This window comes from Microplitis mediator, chromosome 11, assembly GCF_029852145.1.
Source record: "Microplitis mediator isolate UGA2020A chromosome 11, iyMicMedi2.1, whole genome shotgun sequence".
Taxonomy (NCBI): domain Eukaryota; kingdom Metazoa; phylum Arthropoda; class Insecta; order Hymenoptera; family Braconidae; genus Microplitis; species Microplitis mediator.
In genome coordinates this window covers 1,742,997-1,768,035 of record NC_079979.1, presented here as the reverse complement: position 1 = coordinate 1,768,035, position 25,039 = coordinate 1,742,997, and the positions used below count along the sequence as shown (strand labels likewise).

Genomic DNA, 25,039 nt, shown 5'->3' with positions numbered 1-25,039 from the left:
CTCACCCTTTTCTGGCTCTACTAGCTTTTAGGATCAAACCATCACCCGTCATCAAATTACTTTACAATTATAATTACACGCAGTTCTGTTAAATTCATTCAACCGAAAAGACGTCCTCTGTACGACCTTTTTTTTATTTTACTAAAAAATTCGTCTCGTTTAGAAATTTCAAATAATTACTATTTTTACGTTTTTTTTAAAAATTCATATCTCCGTTTCTATTCATCCAATTTACTCGTTTTTGGGCTTATATTTTTCAGCAATCCATACTCTATAAAAAAGTATTCCTTACCCTTTTTAAAAAACTCTTTGGTTTCCAAGTTACTGACGTCTAAAAATGAACCCAAAAATTCCTTATCAATGACCTTGAAAAACGATGATTTCGCAATGGCGATTTCTCCTAATCTAATGATCCAAATGATTCGTTCTTGGTCTCATTTTTTTCTCCATCAAATGCTCTAAGGCAACCGACAATAAACTTCTTTATAACCCTCATAGATTCTGAGTAATCAGCCTTTGAAAGTTGATAAAAAAAAGCGACGAAAATCATAAATATTCAATTTCTTTTGAAATAAACGAGCTCTGGTGTTAAAAAAAATGATACTAATAAATATTTCTTATCTGATAACAAAAAAGAATTGTTTTTTTTTAATTTAACGCCCCATCATCACCCTCGGAAAATATCAGCGTAAGTTCTGATTAGACGTAGAATTAATGATTCGAAAATCAATACACGGTGTTCCCAGTGGTATTAAGACACTCGAGATAAAGGAGCGAGTGAATAAGAGACCGAATGAGCCTACAAAGAGGGAGGGGAATATTGTCAGGGGATAGGAGGGTAAGGAACCGGCCTAAAATGAGGGAAAATTTGAGTAGGGCGAGATCCAAAGAGACTTCTATACTATTTTGTCACCAAACCCTTCTTCGCCCTTTGATAACTAATTAGTGTTTTACCCCTTCCTTTACTCCTTTCCCCGGCGCACCTCCTCAACTCCTTCCTGGATCGAGCCACCCGGTTTATCGTCCCCAATCAGTAGGCTTAGTCCCCCGTTGGAAGAGAAAATCGGAAGAAACCCTTGTGCTTCTAGCCCTTTTTGCTTTCACCGCCCGCACGTCTAACTAACGCACAATACTAACGCACTAAACGCTAAAGATGTCAATGACATCAAACCACCGTCTATTTTAAATCAAAGGATTTTCGCGTACGAGATATACAAGAGTTTATTACTCTGGTTATCTGAAATTTGTTTTTTTAAAATAACTTACAAAATTTTAATTTTGGCTCTAAAGTCTTTATAAATTAACTTGTAGGGCGGGAAATTTCCTACAAAATCATATCCGCAAACTATTTTTCAAAAATTTTCTCTCGGAGGAAAATCGGGAAAATGAATGGGGATTTGCTTCTGGATCAGATTCCTGCAGATAAATCCGGAAGTATTGGGTTTAGAAAAAAATTACAAAGGACCAAATTTGTAGAGCATAAAATTTCCAATAAGCTAAGTGAAGCTATCAGACTAAAAAAATCGTATTTAGTCTTTTTTGTATAAAAATCTTTGAAAACTCCTTTGATCTCGTAATGAAAAATTAAGCCGCTTAAATATTTTTCTCCCTTCCTGTAAACTATACCCTGAATATTAAAATCTATGAGGTATGAAAGCGTAAAAAAATGACAAGGTAATAAATAACGTAAATGTTCTTATATTTTCATCAGGATCATCATTAAAATTTATGTTTATAAATAAACACGCTCTGACACGAGTGATCCATGAACATAGGGGAGGCTCGAAACGTATCTGCAGGGAGTCACCCTCCGCCTCATAAGGGGACCACCCCCAATATTGTAATCTATGTATATGGGGCCCAAGAAGTGAGAAATGTTGCGATATTTAGTTTATTTTTATATTTTTTTTTAAATAATGTTAGAAGTTCGCGGGTAAGGAAGAGAAGCGAGGAAGGAGGGAAAGGAAATAAATGTATGAAGGGTGCGGAATATACGGAAAACAATGACGTCTACTCTGAATCTATTCTTTTGTTTTGGGCTCGAGTCTTTTTTGTCCACGGGGTGCCATTAGATCCCCGCGGCGGGCCATAAAAATATACCGGCATTGTACGGCTACTCAGGTAGCGATTTCTTTTTTTTCACTCGGAAAGAGTGTGGGTAACGAAAACTGGAAACTCATTTGCATTTTCTTCAACGGCCATTGTACGGTTTATTGTATTGCTGTTCTTGCGTTTATTCGTTTCATTCGAAATTTTTTATTACCAAAGATATTAATTGAGATGGAACTGGATCGAAATTTTTTGATGCTAATTCAATTTTTTTTTTCAAAAATCAATATCTCCGAAACTAACCAACCGATTTACTCGTTCTTGGGCTTATATTCTTCTGCAATCTATACACTACAAAAAAGCCCTCTATACATTTTTTCATAAAATCTTTAGTTTCCAAGATCCTGGCGTCTAAAACTGGGCCCAAAAATTTCTAATCAATGACCTTGAAAAACAATGTAATTTTTCCCGGGCCATATCTCCGGAACTAAGGGACCGATTTTCTCGTTCTTGGTCTCATTCTTTTCTGCATGAAACCCTCTACAAAAAAGGTCACCACAACTTTTATCATAAGTCCTTTGGTTTAGAAGTTATGCGTCAATAAAAATATAAACAAATAGTTAGTCAACAATTTGAAGCCGATTGTAAATTATAGCCGTCTCGCGGTACTTTCCCACCATAAAGATCTTTTTAGCAGCGCAAAAAATATAAAAAACCTGAAGCTGATATGAGAACAAAAAGAAACGGATGGAGTTTAAGAAATCGTAAAAGGAGAAAAAGACGGATAATAAGAGCCAGACAAACTATTTCTACAGATGCTCATCAGTAGCATTGATCCTGTGTTGATCATGTGTTTCTATAGCTCACAATCTCCGTTATATTTGTGTGTATTAAAAGTAAGTTAGTACTTGTAAGTCGTTAGGTGCTTAAATATTTCTCAGTGTGCGTGTGTGTCTATATATATATATATATATATATATATATATATATGTATCTTCAGTTCACACGGGATACCCTACTCTCAAGAGGGTATTTAGGTATCAAACATACTCCCTTTCTCTCTCTAAACTCTCAACTCTCACTCACTTGCTCTTTAGTTGTGTACACACGCAACAGCTGGCGAGGATCGCCAACTATCTCGCCCTGTCAAGCTCAACATTCCTTTAATCGAGATTCTTTATATTTAAATTATTTATCCATTTTTTTTTGTTTGTATTTTTGCTATCGAATTTACAAATTTAAAAATAGGCGACTGTATCTACCGTATAGGAAATTTTGCGCTCTACAATTTTGTATCTTAGCATTTTTACCCTCAGATCGATATTTTCAATGATATCCTGCTTTAAATAAATTAGAATTGAAAAATCACTAATTTCGAAATTTTGTTTTCAAAATTTTGATTTGCGGGAAACTTCAAATGGAAAAAATAAACAAAAGTACACATCGTATAGGAAATTTTGCGCTCTACAATTTTGTATCTGAGCATTTTTACCCTCAGATCGATATTTTCAATGATATCCTGCTTTAAATAAATTAGAATTAAAAAATCACTAATTTCGAAATTTTGTTTTCAAAATTTTGATTTGCGAGAAACTTCACATGGAAAAAATAAACAAAAGTACACATAGTATAGGAAATTTTGCGCTCTACAATTTTGTATCTGAGCATTTTTACCCTTAGATCGATATTTTCAATGATATCCTGCTTTAAATAAATTAGAATTAAAAAATCACAAATTTCGAAATTTCGTTTTCAAAATTTCGATTTCCAGAAAATTTTGCATCGAAAAAATAAATAAAAATGCGTATCTTTTAGGAAATTTTGCGCTCTACAATTTTGCATCTGAGCATTTTTACCCTCAGATCGATATTTTCAATGATATCCTGCTTTAAATAAATTAGAATTAAAAAAAACAAATTTCGAAATTTTGTTTTCTAAATTTCGATTTGCGGAAAATTTTACACCGAAAAAATGAATAAAAATACGTGTCTTATAGGAAATTTTACGCTTTACAATTTTGTATCAAAGCATTTTTTACGCCAGGTCAATATTTTCAAAGATATCTCGTTATATATAAATTGGAATTAAAAAATCACAAATTTCGAAATTTTCTTTTCTAAATTTCGATTTCCAGAAAATTTTACATCGAAAAAATAAATAAAAATACGTATCTTTTAGGAAATTTTACGCTCTACAATTTCGCATCTGAGCATTTTTACCCTCAGATCGATATTTTCAATGATATCTCGCTTTAAATAAATTGGAATTAAAAAATCACTAATTTCGAAATTTTCTTTTCTAAATTTCGATTTCCAGAAAATTTTACATCGAAAAAATAAATAAAAATACGTATCTTTTAGAAAATTTTACGCTCTACAATTTCGTATCTTTGCATTTTTAACGTCAGGTCAATATTTTCAAAGACACTCGTTATTCATAAATTGGAATTAAAAAATCACTAATTTCGAAATTTTTTTTGCATAATTTCGGATTGTGGGAAATTTTATCGGAAAAATGAACAAAAATACTTATCCTTCTTAAAATTTTCCGCTCTACAATTCAAGTCCAGTGAATTTTAACCAAAAATTCAATTTTTTAAGAGTTACAGCAAAAATTTACCAAAAATCAAAAATCAAATTTTCTATTCTTTTTAAATAAAAATGATTAATTTGTTATTTTGGCAAAAGTCATTAATTATTACGGTTGTTTATGATTACAGAGGGCGACATTAGCAGAAAAAGAATTAACAGCGTTAAAAGAAAAGTACGCGGCGAGTGATAATTCAAAGACTGAGGGACAGTTGCCCCAAAATGCATTACCCAGTACTGAGCATAATTCCACTGAGAGTAATCCAAGGAGATCACCGAGCAACCTGGATAACGAGCTACAGGCCAAAGAAAAAGAGGTAATTTTTTTTTTTTTAATTTTTTAATTTCGAAAAATTTTTCAAATTTTTTCTTTCCGTTTTTCCAATCATCTAAATAGTCCATACAGAGAATAAATACTCGACATACTTATAAATATGTCAATTAAAAATACTTGGATTGAAGCCGCGAGTTAAATCGCGGACGCGAATCAACTCGCGGGTACTGAATATTTTAATGATCGCGGATTATTAACTCGCGACTATGCCATTTTTTATTTTATTTTTGATTCTATGATCGTTAATAATCGTCATGACAATTTGTGAGATAATTATTTGGTTAATTAGAGAAAATTATTGAGTTTTGATTCTGCAAAGAAAAAATCGCATAGTTATGACTTTGCTGTGAATAAAATATTTGAGGATCGATATCTCGGAAACTAATTGTCGGAAGTCGATAGTGTCAAAGAATAAATTGTAGCTGGAGGTCTAAGCTTTGAAATGAGACCAAGAAGGTTCGAAAATTTTGATTAGTTTAGAAGTTATGAATTTTTTAAGTTAAAAAAAAAAGATTTTTTTAATTAATTGAATATGAGATTATTGGAAAAATTCATAACTACTAAACTAATTAAAATTAAGCTACCGGATTGGTCCAGTTTTAAAGCTTAGACCCTTAGCTTCAATTTTCATACATACAAGATTGACTTCCGGTCATTAGTTTGCAAGATATCGCCTTATATAGACAGGGGTAGATTTTAATGGAAATCGAAATTTTGATTTTTGATTTTCAAACTTAAAAAATTCATAACTTCCAAACTAATTAAGATTAAGGCTCGTTCTTGGTCTCATTTCAAAGCTTACACTTCCAGCTACAATTTTCATTTTTGTTCAATTGATCCACGACCAATAGCTTCTGAGATATAAATTTTTGAAGCCGATGCCCGAAAACCGGAATTCAAAATTTCGGTTCCCGATTTCTACTTTCCAGCTTCAAAAATTTCTCACTTCCGGTCTAATACTAATTAAGGCTTCTAATTAGTCCCATTCCAAAGATCAGATCCCCAGCTACAATTTTCACAACTCAGTCATCAAAATCCCTCTATTAGTTCCCGAGATACTGAACTCAAAAGTTCGGTTGTAAATTTGAAGAAAATAAAAAAAATCAATTAATCGCGCCAGAGAAAAAATAAAAATAAATGGCGTAATAAAAATGACACCCGGGTACTTATCTTTGATTTATTCCAGTAAAAACCAATAATATAATGATAAACAGACAATCAGTTCGAAGAGTTCTCGATTCCGTCAAAGAGACTCTCGTTCGCTTCAACTTAAATTCTTTATTATTATTATTTTTTTTTCTGTAATCCCACGCCGATAATCGTCGATTCCCCTTCAAGTACCAGCTTTATTATTTTTTTTCTCTGTTATCATCGCGGAAAAAAGCCGTGAATTTTTTTCTTTTTTTTCTATAGATCGCTAGCACAAACAATCGAGGTGTCGATAGACATTTTATATTTTTTTTTGTTCCAACCTCCTTTTATTCTTCACTTTAAGGGCTAGGGGAGAAGGGGGAGGTGATAAAATGGAATATTATATTCAAGTTAATAATTGAAACATAAAAAGGCGAAAAAAAAAAATTTACCCTTCATTTTTTTTAAGTGCTCGGACACTGGCTCTTCCGCTTACGAACAATCGCGTGTTGAGTGCTATTTAAATACGTTACTAGTTTTTTTTACCCTACCGCATTTAATTGATTTTTTTTATTTTGTTGATTCGCGTTTGAATTTACAACCGAACTTTTGAGTTCGGTATCTCGGGAACTAATAGAGGGATTTTGATGACTGAGTTGTGAAAATTGTAGCTGGAGATCTGATCTTTAGAATGGGACTAATTAGGGGCCTTAATTAGTATTAGACCGGAAGTGAGAAATTTTTGAAGCTGGAAAGTAGAAATCGGGAACTGAAATTTTGAATTCTGGTTTTCGGGCATCGGCTTCAAAAATTTATATCTCAGAAGCTATTGGTCGTGGATCAATTAAACAAAAATGAAAATTGTTGCTGGAAGTGTAAGCTTTGAAATGAGACCAAGAACGAGCCTTAATCTTAATTAGTTTGGAAGTTATGAATTTTTTAAGTTTGAAAATCAAAAATCAAAATTTCGATTTCCATTAAAATCTACCCCTGTCTATATAACGCGATATCTTGCAAACTAATCACCGGAAGTCAATCTAGTATTTATGAAAATTGAAGCTAAGGGTCTAAGCTTTAAAACTCGACCAATCCGGTAGCTTAATTTTAATTAGTTTAGTAGTTATGAATTTTTAAAAATAATCTCAAATTCAATTAATTAAAAAAATTCTTTTTTTTTAACTTAAAAAATTTATAACTTCTAAACTAATCAAAATTTTCGAGTCTTCTTGGTCTCATTTCAAAGCTTAGACCCCCAGCTACAATTTATACTTTGACACTATCGGCTTCCGACAATTAGTTTTCGAGATATCGAAGTTTAAAACCAACAAAAAATTGTCTCCCAATTTTTATCGTTTTCCAAAGTCCAAAATTTTCTAAATTTGAACTAAAGATTCTAATCAAACCAGTCAAAATAATTATGCATCCAAGGTGGTCTAGAGTTAGCAAATTTTCCCAGCTACGAAAATCTATCAACGATTCAAAAATCCAACCCTTATAATCGAAGTACCCGAGCTTCGAACAAAAGAATCAGCAAAATTTCTTAAAAAATATTTTTATTAACTTCGATTGCAGTTGATATTAAAACTTATTATTATTATTTTTTTTTTGCGCAATATCCTGAAAGCTTTTGAAGAAAAGTTGAGCCGGGTATTGCCAGATGCGTATCTGGTCACGGCCTGTTGATTATATCGTAATTACTGTTTTAAATGTATTTCAAGAAACACGCGAGGTCTATGTCGCGTACCACCTACTGAGACGGGGTCGGGTTTGTTGTACAGCCCAACTTTATACACTCATCGATATAGTAGGCAATCTTTTCTTATCGGGTCACAAAAGATTTATAGAAACCGCCGACGATGGCGTATCGTCATGACTTTTGTTCGTGGCCACAGCCTACACACGCTATTGCGGTACATTTTTTTTTTATCGTTATTATTATCATTACTAACATTTTTCATATATTCACATAAATTACAACCTTAATATCAATTACAATTCATTGTTTCACTTGAAATTCATTTCTCAACTCGTTTTTCCAAAAATGCTACTTTTTATTTTTGACGCTCTCTAGCTCGGAAAATAATTACCGCGGCATAAGTTCGCCAAAGACTTTTTTACAGAAAATTCAATTACCAACAAAAAAGGTCTAGTACTTTGAAACCGTAACTTCAGTAGTTTTTGAGTTGCAGCGATTTAAACTTTGATACTTTGGAATCAACGGAAAAATTTAATGACTCAATTTTTTGTAAAGAAAATTTATTTTCTGCCTAAAATATAGGAGCTAGAGGAAAAGTGTCAAAACGTTTTTTGTAGGAAATTAAATTCCCTACAAAATTGGTCCTATAAACTTTTTCCATAAAACTGACCGTTAAGACGCTAGAGATGAAAATAAAAAATTAGTTACTTTAGAGATTTTCCAACAAGAAAAAGAATCGAAAAATATGTGAGCTAGAGGAAAAGTGCAAAGGAACTTTTTTGTAGGAAATAAAATTTCCTGAAAAAATTTCTTTGACCGATAGATGCCGCGATGAGAATCTGATGAGCTAGAGGGTGGTAAAAATATTTTTTAATAAAATAGTTATTTAGGTAGAGTTAAACAGTAACATGTAGAGTTGAGACTAATCGAAAGGATTCTGTGCTTGAGAGATAGCGTATAAGGGTTTTCTGTCTGGCTCAAAAAAAATAAAAAAATAAAAAAAAAACTGGGAATATTTGCACTCGAGTGAAAATTTCGTGGGTAATGTGCCTGGATCTGTTGATAGTAGACGAAATATGGACGAGTACTTACCACAGATGAAATACAGATTGAGGTTTTAGAGATAGAGAGAGAGAGATAAATAAAGAGAACAAAAAAAAGAGCCAATATCGTTAGATATTCATTTCGTAAGTTTCAAGTAGAAAAAAATCCAGAAACCGCGTAATTATTACCCATCTAAAAACGAGATATATTTTACTCTGCTACTAACACACTTTTTTTCATATATATATCAACAGTTAATGAGCTTTTTCTCCTAAACTATACGAAATACGTCATCACTGCTCAGGAACTTTTTTTTTTAAATTTTATTTGCTGTGTAAAACTCTTTGATCGATATGTGCCGCGATCAATCGTCTATTAATTACACGCACACAAATTAATTACGCGGCTGAAATCGCGATAATTATTTATTTTTATGTTTAATCGCCGCTTGAGCCGGAAATATCGATCATTTTTTCAAGTCTATAAACTACCTTACAGGAAATTTGATTCCCTACAAAAAAGGTCCCGTGAATTTTTTCGATATCTCGACGACTTTTCGAGATATCGATATTCGAAAGCCGAGGAACTGAGAAATGATTGAAATTTGGATTAATCGATTTTGAAATAATTCAAATGGCTCTAGATCGTAAACTATCGATTTTTTGGAAAAAACGTATTGATTCGATTTTGTAGGAAAATAAATTTTCTACAAAAAAGGTTTAATACATTTTGTCGATATCTCGAATATCTTTCGAGATATCAGTACTTTTAAATCTAAACGTCTAAAATTTGAATCAATAGATTCTAAAATTATTAAAATGACTCTAGCTCATAAACTATCGATTTTATCGATAAAACTTAAGAGTTCGATTTTGTAGGGAATTAAATTTTCTTAAAAAAACATATAACTTTTTTTGTCCCAGCGTTAATTGTCTCAGAGTAATGAGCATTTAAAAAAAAATTTTAGGAGTTTTTGTTAAAAAATTGGAATTTTGAAAAAAAAGAAATTAATAAGAGGAACGAAATTTTGTTGTTAAACAAATAAGACATCTGAGAATAATGTACGAGTATTAAACTATCATTACACACACTTTAAATGACGATAGACGATGGCGAGCTGATGCCAATGTAAATAAAACATCAAACGTTGTTTTAAAATACGGTTTTAAACATGTTAATGTACTCTGTACACTAAAACAAGTACATACCTACATTCTTACATATATATTGTTGATATACGATATTTATAATTTGTTATTACACCGTATTAATTGTTTTATTACTATTCAAAGTTTAAACTCATAATTATCGTCGGCCATTTTGTATCAGTTTTTAATGGTATTTATTATGTTTACACTGATATGAAGATTTAATGATAATAATAAAGATAAAGATATCTTTACGCAACATCAATTTTTTATTGTTAGTTTTTTAATTTCATGTTATTTGTTTTTTTTTTTAATTTTAAAATTTATTAAAATATTTAGATCCATCAATTTTTTAGTTTTGTTAAGATTGAAAAAATCACGAATTTTCCACAAATTTTCTTTAGGATTTTCCAAGGACCCGCATTTCTTAAATTTTCTCCTATTCTTATTTTCTAGAGAAAATTTTATCTTCTACTTGAAAAAGTATCAGTAATTAATTACTTTTCCTAGAAATTTTCCTAGAAATTTTCCTCAAATTTTTAATCGAAATTGTCCTTGAAGTCTAACTTCTCAAGTTTCTTAAACGTTTCCCGGAGGAAATTTTCTCTTTACATGAAAAGTCTCATAATAATGGAAGAATTTTCCACGAATTTTCTTTGGAATTTTCCATGGACCCGGATTTCTTAAATTTTCTCCTATTCTTATTTTCTAGAGAAAATTTTATTTTCTACTTGAAAAAGTATCAGTAATTGACTAATTTTCCTCAAAATTTTCCTCGAAATCGTCCTTGAAGTCTAACTTCTTAAGTTTCTTAAAATTTTCCTATAGGAAATTTTCTCCTTACACGAAAAGTCTCATAATAATTTAAAAAATTTACACAAATTTTCTTTAAGATTTTCCATGGGTCTGAAGAGCTTGAATTTTTTCCTATACTAATTTTCTAGAGAAAATTAAATTTTCTTGAAAGGTTACCAGTAATTACTTAATTTTTCCAGAAATTTTCCTTAAAATTTTCCTGTAGGAAATTTTCTCCTTACACGAAAAGTCTCATACTAATTGAAGAATTTTCCACAAATTTTCTTTAGGATTTTCCATGGGCCTGAATTGCTCAAATTTTCTCCTATCCTAATTTTCTAGAGAAAATTCAATCTTCTTGAAAAGTTACCAGTAATGACTTAATTTTTCCAGAAATTTTCCTTAAAATTTTCCTCCAAATTTTCCCTCTACACGAAAAGTTTCACAGTAATTGATAAAATTTCCGTCATTTCGTTTTGAAAACTTCCATTGAGCTCAACTCATAAATTTTCAGGCTTTTCCGAATTTTCAAAAACTTGTTGTTTAGGAAAATTTTTCCTCTACAAAAAAGGTCTCATTACATTTTCACCTAAAATCAATCGATTCTTCGGAAAAGCGGAAAATCAACAGCCTTTCAGATTTTACTATTTCACAAGGTCATTTAAAAATAATTTTTTTGAATCCCCATAACTCATAAATTATTAGACCTATGAAAATTTTCATTCTTACCTTTTTTATAAGAAATCATCCGGTCTACAAAAAAAGTTCAGTTAAATTTTCACCTAAAGTCAATGGATTCGTTGGAAAAGCTGAAAATAAAAATCCCTTTGGATTTTAGATTGAAAGTCATTCCAAAAATTTTTTTTGAAACCTATAACTTCTAAACTATCAGACCTGTGAAAATTTTTACTGATATCTTTTTTGTAGGAAATTGTCTGGTCTACAAAAAAGGTCTCCGTTAATCTTATCGTAAAATCAATAGTTTCCGCGGAAAAGCATGAAAAGCGCGAGTCGAGTAGGTAATTTATCAAAGCATTGGTAGCAGATGTCATTAAAGGAAAAGACGATAAAATGTATGAGTGGAAGGAAGGGTTTTAAATATTTGAGTGACTAGGGATGATGGAAAACGAATAATAACGAAATAAGGGGAAATAGGAGCAGGAAAATGCCTTTGGTTTGTCCGTATTAACTTGCGATTGCCCAAAAGTCTGACGAATTTGTCTGCTGTCTTCTGTCTTTGTTGCGTAGCTTTTGATGCTTTTCATTTTTCGGGGGAGACAGTCCTGGGTTTCATCCCCTATTTTTTTACTTTTTTACTCTCTCATCCTTCGTCCTCAGGATAATGCACAAACCAAAGGATAATTCCCCCTTTCCGATATACTGACGGAATCTGCGAGGCCAAAAAACTCTTATTTAAAAATTTATTTACTCTGTCTCCGTACCGAGCACTAGCGCTCGTTTTTTTTTGTTTATTTGTCAACTCAACTTTTACTTTTTGCAACTGAAACTCGGGTTTTATGTTTCCTACCGCAAACTGAGTTTATAAAATTTCAGTCAAAATTTTTTTTTTTATTTATTTATTAATTTATCAAAAAAATAAATTATTATGTTTTTTAATTAAGAGAATTTTTTATTTAAAAAATAAAAGAAGGGGTAAATTTTGTAGGTAATTTTCGGTTCTACAATTTTATTTGTTGTTAATTTTTACCCAAAATTGGTAATTTTCAATTTCAAGTCGAAAAAGTGGATTTTAGACTGAGCTAATTTCAAAAATTTCAATTTTTCCCGCGAAATTACAATAAATTAACAATCGTGAAGATTTTACAAAAAAATTTCTGTTCTAAAATTTTGAATTGAAAAACTTTCGTACAAAATTCCATATTCAAATTTTAAGATCAACAAACAAATTAATTTCTAAGCTACTGTTTAAAAATTCAAACTTTTCCCGCGAAATTCAAAATTTAAAAAATTATCACTTGACCAGATTTTCGGCTTAAAATTTTTTTTGAACAATTTTTATGCTAAACTGAATATTTTTTAATTTCCAGACCAAATAAAATTTATTTTTAAGCTGAAGTTCAAAAATCAAATTTTCCCGCGAAATTCAAATTTAAAAATTAGTACTTAAAATTTTCTACTTTACAATTTTGCAATTGATCCTTTTTGTTCCAAATTTAGTAATTTTAAATTTTCGGACAAAAAAAAATACAATAAATTTCCAAATTCAAAAATTTGAATTTTTCCCGCGAAATTCAAATTAAAAAAATTAGTAATTTAAATTTTTTACTTTACAATTTTGAAATTGATCCTTTTTGTGCCAAATTTAGTAATTTTAAATTTTCAGACCAAAAAAAATACAATAAATTTCCAAATTCAAAAATTTGAATTTTTCCCGCGAAATTCAAATTAAAAAAATTAGTAATTAAAATTTTTTACTTTACAATTTTGAAATCGATCCTTTTTGTGCCAAATATAGTAATTTTTAATTTTCAGACAAAAAAAAATACAATAAATTTCCAAATTCAAAAATTTGAATTTTTCCCGCGAAATTCAAATTAAAAAAATTAGTAATTTAAATTTTTTACTTTACAATTTTGAAATTGATCCTTTTTGTGCCAAATTTAGTAATTTTAAATTTTCAGACAAAAAAAAATACAATAAATTTCCAAATTCAAAAATTTGAATTTTTCCCGCGAAATTCAAATTTTAAAAAACTAGAGTTTTCAAGAAATAGAAATTTTAATTAAACTCAATCATGATCAATCGATTTTAAAATCTAAAGCTTACGTATATATATGTATATATATATATATATATATATATATGAAATATAGAATAAAGACAATGAGACGTCTCACACTCGGAGTCTCTTTTTCACCCTTTCGCAGCCTTTTCTCTTGCGCCACCACCACCGCCGTTATATTTAATATAATAGACTAAAATTTATACCGCCCGTTCTATATATATATGTATATATGGATCGGCATTATAATAATAATAAAAAAGACAGACAGTAAGAGATAGAAGGATGTGGGTTGGGGGTATGAGTGAGGTACAAAGGAAGGATTAATTTTAAATATCGTATACTTGCGCTGGCCAAAAGCTCAGCGAGACGTCCAAGAGGCTTAAAAAAGTTATACGTATTTAATGTATTATATACATATATATTCTATGTACTTAATATTATATTTAATACGGATAAATTCCTTTATTTCAGGCAATTCATTATAATAATAATAATTATTTATATTTATTTCATTCAATAGAAATCTTTTCACCCAATTGTTTAATTTTTTTTTTGTTTTTGCGAAATAACTTATAAAATACCAAATTTTTGACAAAAGTCCTCCAGTACAAAATTGTAGAGAAGGAAATTTCCTATCCAACTGGCGATCAGTTTATTTTTAAAAAATATTTAATCAAAATTTTGAAATGTTGCTTTTCATTCTTTTGGCTATAACTTTTTAAATTTTGAGTTTTCGAAAAAAATCATGGAATTAAAAATTATAGAGCAGACAATTTCCTACAAAAATCACTGGTCAGTTATTCAAAAATTTGAAAAAATTATTTTGAAAATAATAACGTAATAACTGTTAATATAATCCGTGAGATAGATCAGAGTAATGCGAAGCATAGAAATGAAATAAATATATATATATAGATGTATATAATGTATATAAATGTAACTATCAAAGTTAGGAATCGCATAGCGTCCATGGTGGCATTTTCCCAAGCAGTAGCGAGCGGCATCATCAGACCAATATCAACCACCCCGGCCCATTTCATCTTTACCCCTCTCTCACCCCCTGCCTGTTCCCCTCCCACCCCAGCGGCTCATTCTCATCCACCTTTTCAGACAGTCTCAATGCCGTTACTGCCAACGCCTGGTTCATCCTCCTCAAACGGCGTCCTCTCTTTGGTCCCTCTCACAATTTATATTACCAGCCAACCAGGGCCGCCGAAGCGTAGCCCATCTCTGCTATAAGGTGCGCGCATATAATTAATTTAATTAAACGCTCGCCGTTGAAAATCGTCCTATTAGTTTTCCCCGGTACTAGCAACCTAACTTTATACATTTCATTTTCATTTATATAAATCTATTTGCATCATCTTTTGCCTCCTTTTTTTATCGACTTTCGACTCACAATTCGTGGTCATTTTTTTGAGTAATTTGTCATCATAGGAGGTTGTGAGTTAGGAAATTTTCTGGGCTACAAAAAAGTATTTAAACTTTTTGTCCTCCGATTAATAGTTTCCTTAGGAAAAATTTCTGAATAAAAGTAAAATTTTTCTGATTTCGGTGTATTGTCATTCCTACTTTTTAAAATGAATATTCTAATTGAACTATTAGAAATAATTAGACGTTTAAGGAGGTCTAGGGTTAGCAAATTTTCTGGGCTACAAAAAAGTATTAAAACTTTTTGTCCTCCGATTAATAGTTTCCTCAGAAAAAATTTCTGAATAAAAGTAAAATTTTTCTGATTTCGGTGTGTTGTCATTCCTACTTTTTAAAATGAATATTCTAATTAAACTATTAGAAATAATTAGACGTTTGAGGAGGTCTAGGGTTAGGAAATTTTCTGGGCTACAAAAAAGGATTACAACTTTTTTTCCTCCGATTAATATTTTGGTCACAATAAGCTCTGTGAGTTGGTCACGATATTGTGGTCCAAACAGCAAAAGAGTACCACGAGATCCAGTCATCAGTAGTCCAGTTTTAACCGATAACGGACTGAGGTTCGAGCTTGACTAAACACCAAAGGACCACTAACCATTTACTAAAACCCATACACCCTTTCCTACCGCCGATACCTCAATATGCATCCGCAAACGCAAATGCCGAAACCCCAAACCCTTAAATCCATTTGTAGTCTCAGTATAAGTGTCCTATCTGTATCTCGGGATTCCGGTTCTATTTGCTCAAGATTGTTGGCCTAAGGACATTGGTCAGACAGATTGCGGTTACTTCCGGTTACGTTTTATTCGACAAAGTCCTAATCCAACTCTTGACTTTATTGATAATTTATTTTTACAAGTAAATAAACAATATGTTATTTTTATTCCCTATCAATTTTATTACGCAACGAAAATATGTAGGTAGTGATCAGTTTTATTTCTGTTTATTCAGATAAATAAAACTGGCGCCAATGACCGGGATTTAAATTCTCTGATTATTTAACTTACTAGTCGAATTATTATTTATCGCTTTGATGTAATTCGATCGCCTTCGATGAGAGCTGGGGTCACGATTAGAGTTCCGTAGTTAATGTAACCGATCAGTTGTCAATAAATTGTATAACAGTGAATTTATATCACTTGTAAGTATTTTTTTGTCATTAAAAAAATTATATTAATTTTTTCTAAGGAAACTATTTATCGGAGGAAAAAAAGTTGTAACACTTTTTTGTAGCCCAGAAAATTTTCTAACCCTAGACCTCCTTGAACGTCTAATTATTTCTAATAGTTTAACTATAATATTAATTTTAAAAAGTAGGAATGACAATACATCGAAATTAGAATTCTATTTTTATTCAGAATTTTTTTCTAATGAAAATATTAGTCGGAGGAAAAAAAGTTCTAATACTTTTTTGTAACCCAGAAAATTTGCTAACCCTAGACCTCCTTAAACATCTAATTATTTCTACCAGTCTGTTGATAGTCTGAAGTATAAGAATCAATAAAATTTTTTTAAAATTATCCGGCAAAAAATAAATCAAGTATATTAGGTCGCGTGACTAAAGTCTCGCCGTGACAGAGAGAGAAATGACCGGGCGGTTATTTACATAGTCGAACGCAATTGACTCTAGCCGACCTATAAATGTCCGTTGGCCGTGAGCCGAAGTAAAATCGCTATTTTACTTAAAATCTATCAGAGTTTCTCGATTTGCTTTTTATTAAAAAAAAATATAAATATTTTTAGGTTAAAGTAAGACATTTAAGACTCTATAACTAAGAACAATAGCCCATTGGGTAGGAACACGTGTACGTATCACGGAATAAGAGGGGGGAGAAAGCAGTAGTTTATTAACTGTGATCGAACAAGTTCGAATAAGTCGACTAAGACCTTACGTATCAAATGCTATAACCTATAACTCGCTTAAATAAACATGAACTAATGCGATCGGGCCACGTAAGCCGCTAAATTACGTACCCGATGACATCAATGCGTCAATGCCATCTTTTATTAATCAATACTTACTACCATTGCTGTGAATTACGATAACGCGTAAACTATAATAGATAGACTAGAAAAGACAAAGACTTTTTTCTAAAAAATTTCTTCCTCTACAAAAATAGTCCTTTACATTTTTTCAATAGGATAAATAGTTTAGCCGTGAAAGTCGAAACTCAGTGCTCTTATGTGGTATCCGCACCTCCAACCAATTACTCCATTCAAAAAATTGGAATTACTAGTTATTTATCAAAAATATTGAAAAAATGTAAGAGACCTTTTCTTCAAAAAATTTAATGGGCTACCAAAAAGGTCCTATGTACTTTTCCTCTAGAATCAATATTTTAGCCGTAGAAGCCGAAACTCAATGTCCGCATGTGGTGATTGCGCCTCCACCCAGGTACACTTCATTTAAAAAATTAAAATTGCTGATGATCTATCAAAATTATCGGAAAAATGTATGAGACCATTTTTGTAGAGGATAAAATTTCCTAAAGAAAAGGGCTTTTAAGTTTATTCGAAATTTTTGAAAGATAACCAGAAATTTCCATTTTTAACATGGAGTGACAGGTTCGACCAACAGTCACCAGACGAGGATATTGAGTTTCGACTTCCACGGCTAAACTATTGATTCTAGAGTAAAAATGTACTAGAACTTTTTTGTAGGGGAGAAAATTTCCTAAAGAAAAGAGCTTATAAGTTTCTTCGATATTTTTGATAGATAACCAGAAATTTTCATTTTTAACATGGAGTGATAGGTTCGACCAGCAGGCACCACACGAGGACATTGAGTTTCGCCTTCCACGGCTAAACTAATGATTCTAGAGTGAAAATACACTAGAACTTTTTTGTAGGGAAGAAAATTTCCTAAAAAAAAGTTCTTGGTAATTTTCAGCTAGCAAGCTTAGTTTGCAAGAAAGTGGGCGCCAAAAATGAAAATTGAAGATTTTGCTATTTATAGTTTATAATAATAATGAAGCAATTGTAATAACAAACAAATCATACGAAATTAGTTTGATCTTAGATTATAGCTTGTAATATAGCCTGTTGAGAAGCGACACGTTTCTGAGCATAGGTATGTAAAGAGATTAGCCCCTTGGGGGTATAACACGAGTAACCGGCACACATGAGCCTCTATGTACTAACGTACTCACGTACAATACTATCCCTGAGGTACTCTTATAGCGGTGTTTATCGATTATCGATAGCCGCTATCGTTATAGTAAAGGGGACGGATTACCGTAAGAGCAAAAATCTCATATTCGCTTGCCTCCATGGCACCTACACCACAACTACACTTTTTACAACTCGTATCAAGGGTGCGAGAACTCGCAATGAACGAACCACGATGGAAAAAAAGTATAATTTAAATCAAGGGAATAATAGTGCTTCGAGACCGAGAGCTAGTCGAGTACCGATACAATGGGGAAAATCGATGTACTATAAAAACTCTACTCAAGTAGCTTTCCGATCATCCTGTCCTCTCATTTTTTTTACCACTATCAAACTTTTTTTATAAATATTTATCTTGGTGATTTTATGAAACGGTTATTATTTTAAGATTTTTTTTTGGCTCTACTGGGCAAGCTATCGGAGATATCGGAAAAAATGTTAAGACTTTTTTTTAGCAAATTTAATGGGCTACAAAAATGGTCCTGTAAATTTTTTTTCTAGGATCGATAGGTTAGACACGAGAGTTTAATTTAGTAATTAATTAACAGGGTGATTTGCTTGAATTTTTTCAAATGGTTGTTAAGATTTTTTTTCGGCTCTACCGCGGACACTGTTGCAGATATCGGACAAAATGTAAGGACTTTTTTTTAGCAAATTTAGTGGGCTACAAAAAAGGTCCTATACATTTTTTCTCTAGGACCAATATTTCAGCCGTGGAAGTCGAAACTCGGTGCCCCCATGTGGTGATCACGCGTCCAACCAATTACTCCATTTAAAAAATTAAAATTGCCGATTATCTATCAAAAATATCGAAAAAATGTATGACAACTTTTTTGTAGCTTATAAAATTTCCTAAGAAAGTCTTCGTTTTTTTTGAAATCGAATAAATACTTGGCTTAGCAAAATTCAAATAAAAATTCATAAGACATTTAAATAAACAAATTAAAATGGTGAATTAATTTGTCGCTAATTTATCGAGGCATCGGACAAGTTCCGAAGAGGGCTGCGGAAAAAAAGTAGTTAAGTAGGGTGTACTTTGGGTGTAAGGTCTCACTTACCCTCCGAGGGTGAATCGAACCCAAGAAATAAAAAGATTTTTTTTTTATTTTTAAATTCTTAAGATCCTTAAACTTCTCGAGTGTTCTTTTACAGTTTTATATTTTTTTATTTTCGTACAAGCTGATGATAAAAATGAATAGATTTTATTTTAAATTTCGATTAAATAATTGACAAATAATTTAAATTGAAAGCCCGGTTTTTATAATTAATTTAACGTCAGCTCTTAAAGAATTTAACCTGTCATAAATTCAAAATTATATGGAAGATAAATAAAGATATATTATTTAATTAATATATTACTTAATTATTCTTTACATTGAAATATTGTCGTTTAACAAATCTATTAATAAAAATTCAGTTTGACGGCTTGTAAGTTTAATAAAAATTCACGGATTAATAATTTATATGTACGACGTTATTGTCAATAATATTGGATAAATTAATTGCATACTCTTGTCACTTCAATTATGAATTAATGTCATTATTTTTTATTTTTTTTTAGAGTGTGACCTAATAAATCAAATCAATAAAAAAATTCACGCTATTAATAATCCGCATTATTTTCGGCGGCCTCTAGCGGCTAAAATATTCGTCTAATAAAAAAAATGTCCAAGACTTTTTTTTTCTAAATTTTGTCAGCTACAAAAAAGGTCATATGCATTTAAACGCTATCTCTGTTAGATAACCAGCAATTTCCAATTAATTGACTTAGTGATAAAAATGCATTAAAACAGTTCATCAATTAATCAATTATTAATCTAACTCTAGTGTCTAAATTATTAATCCTAGAGAAAAAATGTATAGGACCTTTTTTGTAGAGTATAAAATTGTCTAAAAAATTGACTTTGAGAGCATAGTGCCGCGACTAATATTTTCCAAGTTACGGGGAGTTGAAGATAGAGATGGCGGTAAATTTATAAAAATAATTATTTATAATTCGAATTAAAGATTTGAAGGGAATATAAAATATTAAGCTGATGTGTAACGTTGCAGAAAATTAATCGTGTCCAATATACCGTGGAGACATTAAGCCTGCGGGCTCAAAGACATCAGTATATAGTATAAATGAGGTGGTTTTAGGGATTGGGATCGTAGCCGGTAATTTTCGTACGATTTTATGGGAATTTAAGAATAATTCAATTAGGTACCGGGGATCACTTTCCGAGATATGCTAATTCGCTCAGAGTTTCTCTGCAGTAAGAGCTCTAAAAGTCGATGAGGGTTGAAAAAAATATAATAATTACGGGGGAGTCTTACCACCTTCCAATTTAAAAATCTAATCTTCAATAATCGTTGCCAGTGTCCACGATGGGGTGTATTAAATATCATTCTAGTCTTCGTCTTCAGTACAGGTACTGGGTATTTTAAAACCTCATTTTCATACTCCCTGATTTAATTTTGCTAATAGGGTAAAAGTATCAATATTCAAAATTATTTTTACGCGAAAATTGAAATTTCTCTAACCCGGAAAATATTCAATCGTTTTTTATTTTATTCATTTAAAACTGTTATAGATAGAGAAAAAATGCTCTGAACTTTTTTGTAGGAAATTTTATCCTCTACAAAGTTGATCTCTTAAGTTTTTCATCTAGAATCGATAATTTGGGTTCTAGAGCTAAAATTCTGAATCATTAATAAAAAATAATGGGTTTTAATAATGAGTGGTTTCAAATTAAAATTGGAGCTTAACTATTGAAGATATCAAAAAAATGTATAGAGATAATTTTGTAGAGGATAAAATTTTATAAAAAAAAGTCTTTGACCTGAAAAAGCCGCCTTGATAATTAAACCCGTAAAATGAAATCTAAAAATAGGGGTATGGATAATTTAAAAATAAGCGATTATTAACTGTCAATTTATAATTATTAATCCATGCGGGTGGCGTTAATTACAATGACCCGGGCAACAGATTACAGATCCTTTAGCTCATGAATCTAATTTTTTTTTCGTGGGTGTCTTTTAGTACAGTAGCTGTTGTAGTTGTCAATCAAATGAGTCCATTGACCTCGATCGACAACTGCCGGCTGCTTCCTCTTATTCTTTACTCGCCCATCGACTGAAATATTATTTTAAACCCACCAGAGTTCACACCAGTTTATATTTATGAATAAATAACAAGTTTTAAAAAACGAACACATTTATATTTTATTTTATTTTGTATTTTTTACCTACAAAATTACCCATAACTCGTTACCTCGTTATTTATTCATCGACAGCACAAACCCTTTTTTTAGCAGCCATCCGTTTCTTTTTTAACCTCTTAATTTTTTATTGATTTATCCGGTACTTTTTATACTTTCTAACAAATAATATTTCAAATAATAATAATAATAATTATAATTTCATATTATCTTTAATTATCCATCAATTGAATTGGTAGTAAAAATACTTGACTTTTTATTGCACAGAACTTTTAAAATATAACTCGCGGCATATATAAGTCAAAGACTTTTTTGTAGGAAATTTTATTTTCTACAAAAAAGGTCCTATACATTTTTTCTCCAGGATCAATAGTTTAGCCGTATTAGTCGAAACTCAGTGTCCTCATGTGGTGATTGCTCGTCGGACTAATCACTTCTTGTTAAAAATTGAAATTTCCGGTTATTTATCCAAGATATCGAAAAAGTGCATTCGACCTTTTTTTCAGCAAATTTGATCAGCTACAAAAATGGTCCTGTACATTTTTTCTCTAGAATCAATATTTTAGCCGTAAAAAGTGAAACAATGTCCTCATGAGGTGATTACTCGTCCAACCAATTATTCCATTATAAAAATTAAAATTGCCGGTTATCTATTAAAAATATCGAAAAAATGTATCAGTTATTTTTTGTAGCTGACAAAATTTGCAAAATAACAGTCTCTATTTCATTGATTTTATAATTTTCCTGTAATTGATAGACTGAAAAAAGGTGGAGTGTCAGTGGGTTGCGTGTTAACGTGAAATTGAGTCGCTGTAAACTTTACCGATTTGTAAAAAAGTTTTAACTCTTTTTATATATTTTTTTTTATTCATTCTCGTTACCGAGGGTTGAAGTAACAATAGATAATAATATAATTTATTTAAGTTATACGTTTTTTCTAAAAAAAAACAATACCCAAACTCTCGAGTTTTGTTTTAAAGTTGTTTTTCCGTTTGGATGGTACAATTATCGAATTGCGGGGTGCCAGTCTCCTTTTATTGTCTTATTTTTTAAAACACAAGACACAATCGGTCCCGAAACCGTGGGAAGACGATTAGTGTCATTTGTAGAATGTCGTCGGCACTTTTTTAGCCTGCGCTTGAAGAACGAGTTCGTTACGAGGTCACCGAAATAGTAAATTTATAAAAATTTTAACTATATATTTTTAACTTTATTGTCGTATTGGGATTATTTTAAATATTTTTTTTGTTTTATTTATTTATTTAGTCTTTCCGGTATAGTCAAGAAAAAAAATGTACATTTGACTTTTTACGATGAGACATAATATAAATCTGAGCAATACACTCTTGAGGGACCCCCGGGCGTTCGTCTCCTGCCGAGCAAACGACGCGGTAGCTGATAAAAACTCCAGAGCTTATATTCTTTTTTATTTATTATTAAATTTCTTTATGGGTTTACAACTGGCTGTCAGTACACTCATACAGATATACATGTACATATATATACATATATTTACAATATGTATGTACATAAAAATTTTCAACTTTAGGTTTTTAGGAAAAAAATTAACTATTATTATTTTTAATACAAAATTCAGACTTTGCTATTAGAGATAGAGTAAAATCAGCTAAGACATTTTTTTAGGTAATTTTATTTCCTACAAAGTTGGTCATATAAATTTTTTCGATAGGACCAATAGTTTAGACTCTAGAGATCAAAATGTAGAAGCTATATTCAAGATTTTGTTTTTTTGAGTGGTGGGACAACGACTGCAGTAAAAGTATGGGAGATAGCGTAAAAATGTATAGAGATAATTTTGTAGAGAATAAAATTTCCTATAAAAATTTCTTTGTGACCATAATACCGCATTCATAATTTAAGCCAGTAACTAACGTTAAAATGATTTTTTTGTTACAGGTGAGTGCACTAACTAAATCACAGGTGCAAATACTAAATTTGCGGTCACGGGTAAGCGTAGAATATGAAGTCCATTTAATAATTAATCCTACAATTACCGATTTACCCGGAAATCCGGCTTAAATATCTAACTATTGAATTTTCTTAGTGAAAAAAAAGTAAAAAATATTTAGTTTGGATTTAGTGTATAAATCGTGAGTTGTAAATGAAGGCGTCCCTCCAGCCCTTTGGCGCCTAGTCCTCTGCAGCCCTTAATGTTGTACTCTTCGAAATGTGGGGGTACAATATAGGGGATAGGGTGGATGGAATCAAATCGATAGCAGACTAAGATATACCTATCAGTCTAATTGTCAGTACAGAAACGGCCCTGGTGCAGAAGGGGGAGGGAGGGAGTAGCTGGGGAGGAAAGGGTGGAAGTGGGAAATATATCGAAGGGTGCGCGGACACCCAAGCAGCAAGAGGTTGGCTGGTAGTATGAGGTTAGCAGAACGGGAACCAGAATGAGGAAGAGGATGAGGATGAGGATGAGGTTTTGAGAATGAGTAGGGTGAGGGTGGATATATCTAGCGTATAGCTTAATCACCCCCCAAGTTCTTCTTCACCCTTTACGCTCGGCCCCACCAGTCCTCGTCTCTAGACCAAGCGCAATCCACCCGTATTGGTACCTACTCAGTGAGAAAGCTCCTCCAACGGAGAAAGCTCAAACCGATAAACCAAGTGAATGAGTGAGCGAGTATCTCACTTTTACATCCCCCATACACTGACGCCCTTCTCGCCTTCTGCTTCCATACTCGAGTCGCTGGTGAACCTGATGCAAGAGCTGGCCTTCTGAAGTCCAATAATCAATAATTATGCTCAAATAGAGACCGGATTGGGGATCAAATCTCCTGCCAATAGTCATGGAGTCAAACCAAGCTAATAGGGTTCGCGTGCTTTTTATTCGCGTTCTCTTGCTTCAATAGTAAAAGGGTTAAAGTTTTTTTTTATTTTGTTCAGATATTCTAGTCGTTTTATATTTTTCCCATGTTCTATCAAATGCTGCTATGCGACCTATTAAAAATTTACACACACAAATTTTTTGAACTTCTCCCACAAAAGGGTTAAAATCGCATTTTTCCTGAAAGTCGATTTTTTTGAGTTCTATTTCAATTATTTTGAATTTTTATAATTTTCCCATATTCTCTGGTCTTCCGCAGTAATGCCTGTTTACAATATATACGAAGCGGAAGTCCGAATAATAATTGACAAGTCCCCCGGAAGAAGGGTTCAAAGCGTTTTTTGGCCAAATTTGATTTCTTGATGTTTCATTCCAATAATTTTGACTTTATATATTTTTTCCGTGTTCCCTAATCTGTTACACTGATGCTTATTAAGTATAAAAACAAACCGGAAGTCTAAAAAATAATTAACAAATTCCCCGGAAGAAAGGTTCAAAGCGTCTTTTTGGCCAAATTTAATTTTTTTGTGTTTCATTCTAATAATTTTGACTTTATATATTTTTTTCTTGTTCCCTAATCTTCCGCAGTGATGTCCATCCAGTATATATGCAAACCGGAAGTCTAAGAAATAATTAACAAGTCCTCCGGGAAAAGGGTTCAAAGCGTCTTTTTGGCCGAATTCGATTTCTGGTCATTTTTCTTATTAAATTCATGACTTTATATTTTTTCCTCGTTTCTAGGTTTTGTTTACTTGGCCTAATTACAATTTAACGTCACCAAAAGTTTAAAACTAAAAAAATATCCCCTGACAAAGGGTTGCCTTGATGTCAAAATCTTAATCCATTCCTTCGAGC

The 25,039-nt window shown here is 31.6% G+C and overlaps 1 protein-coding gene across 9 annotated transcripts in view; it reads left to right on the top strand.

The window, feature by feature from the left end:
- The window catches only part of LOC130677052 (homeobox protein cut-like), an 83,298-nt gene that overhangs the window by 35,888 nt on the left and 22,371 nt on the right, over positions 1 to 25,039 (top strand). For all 9 annotated transcript variants that reach the window (XM_057483614.1, XM_057483616.1, XM_057483620.1 and 6 more), the window contains exon 3: positions 4,769 to 4,954. In XM_057483614.1, coding sequence (XP_057339597.1) covers positions 4,769 to 4,954 — 186 coding nt within the window. The remainder of the gene's footprint in view (positions 1 to 4,768; positions 4,955 to 25,039) is intronic.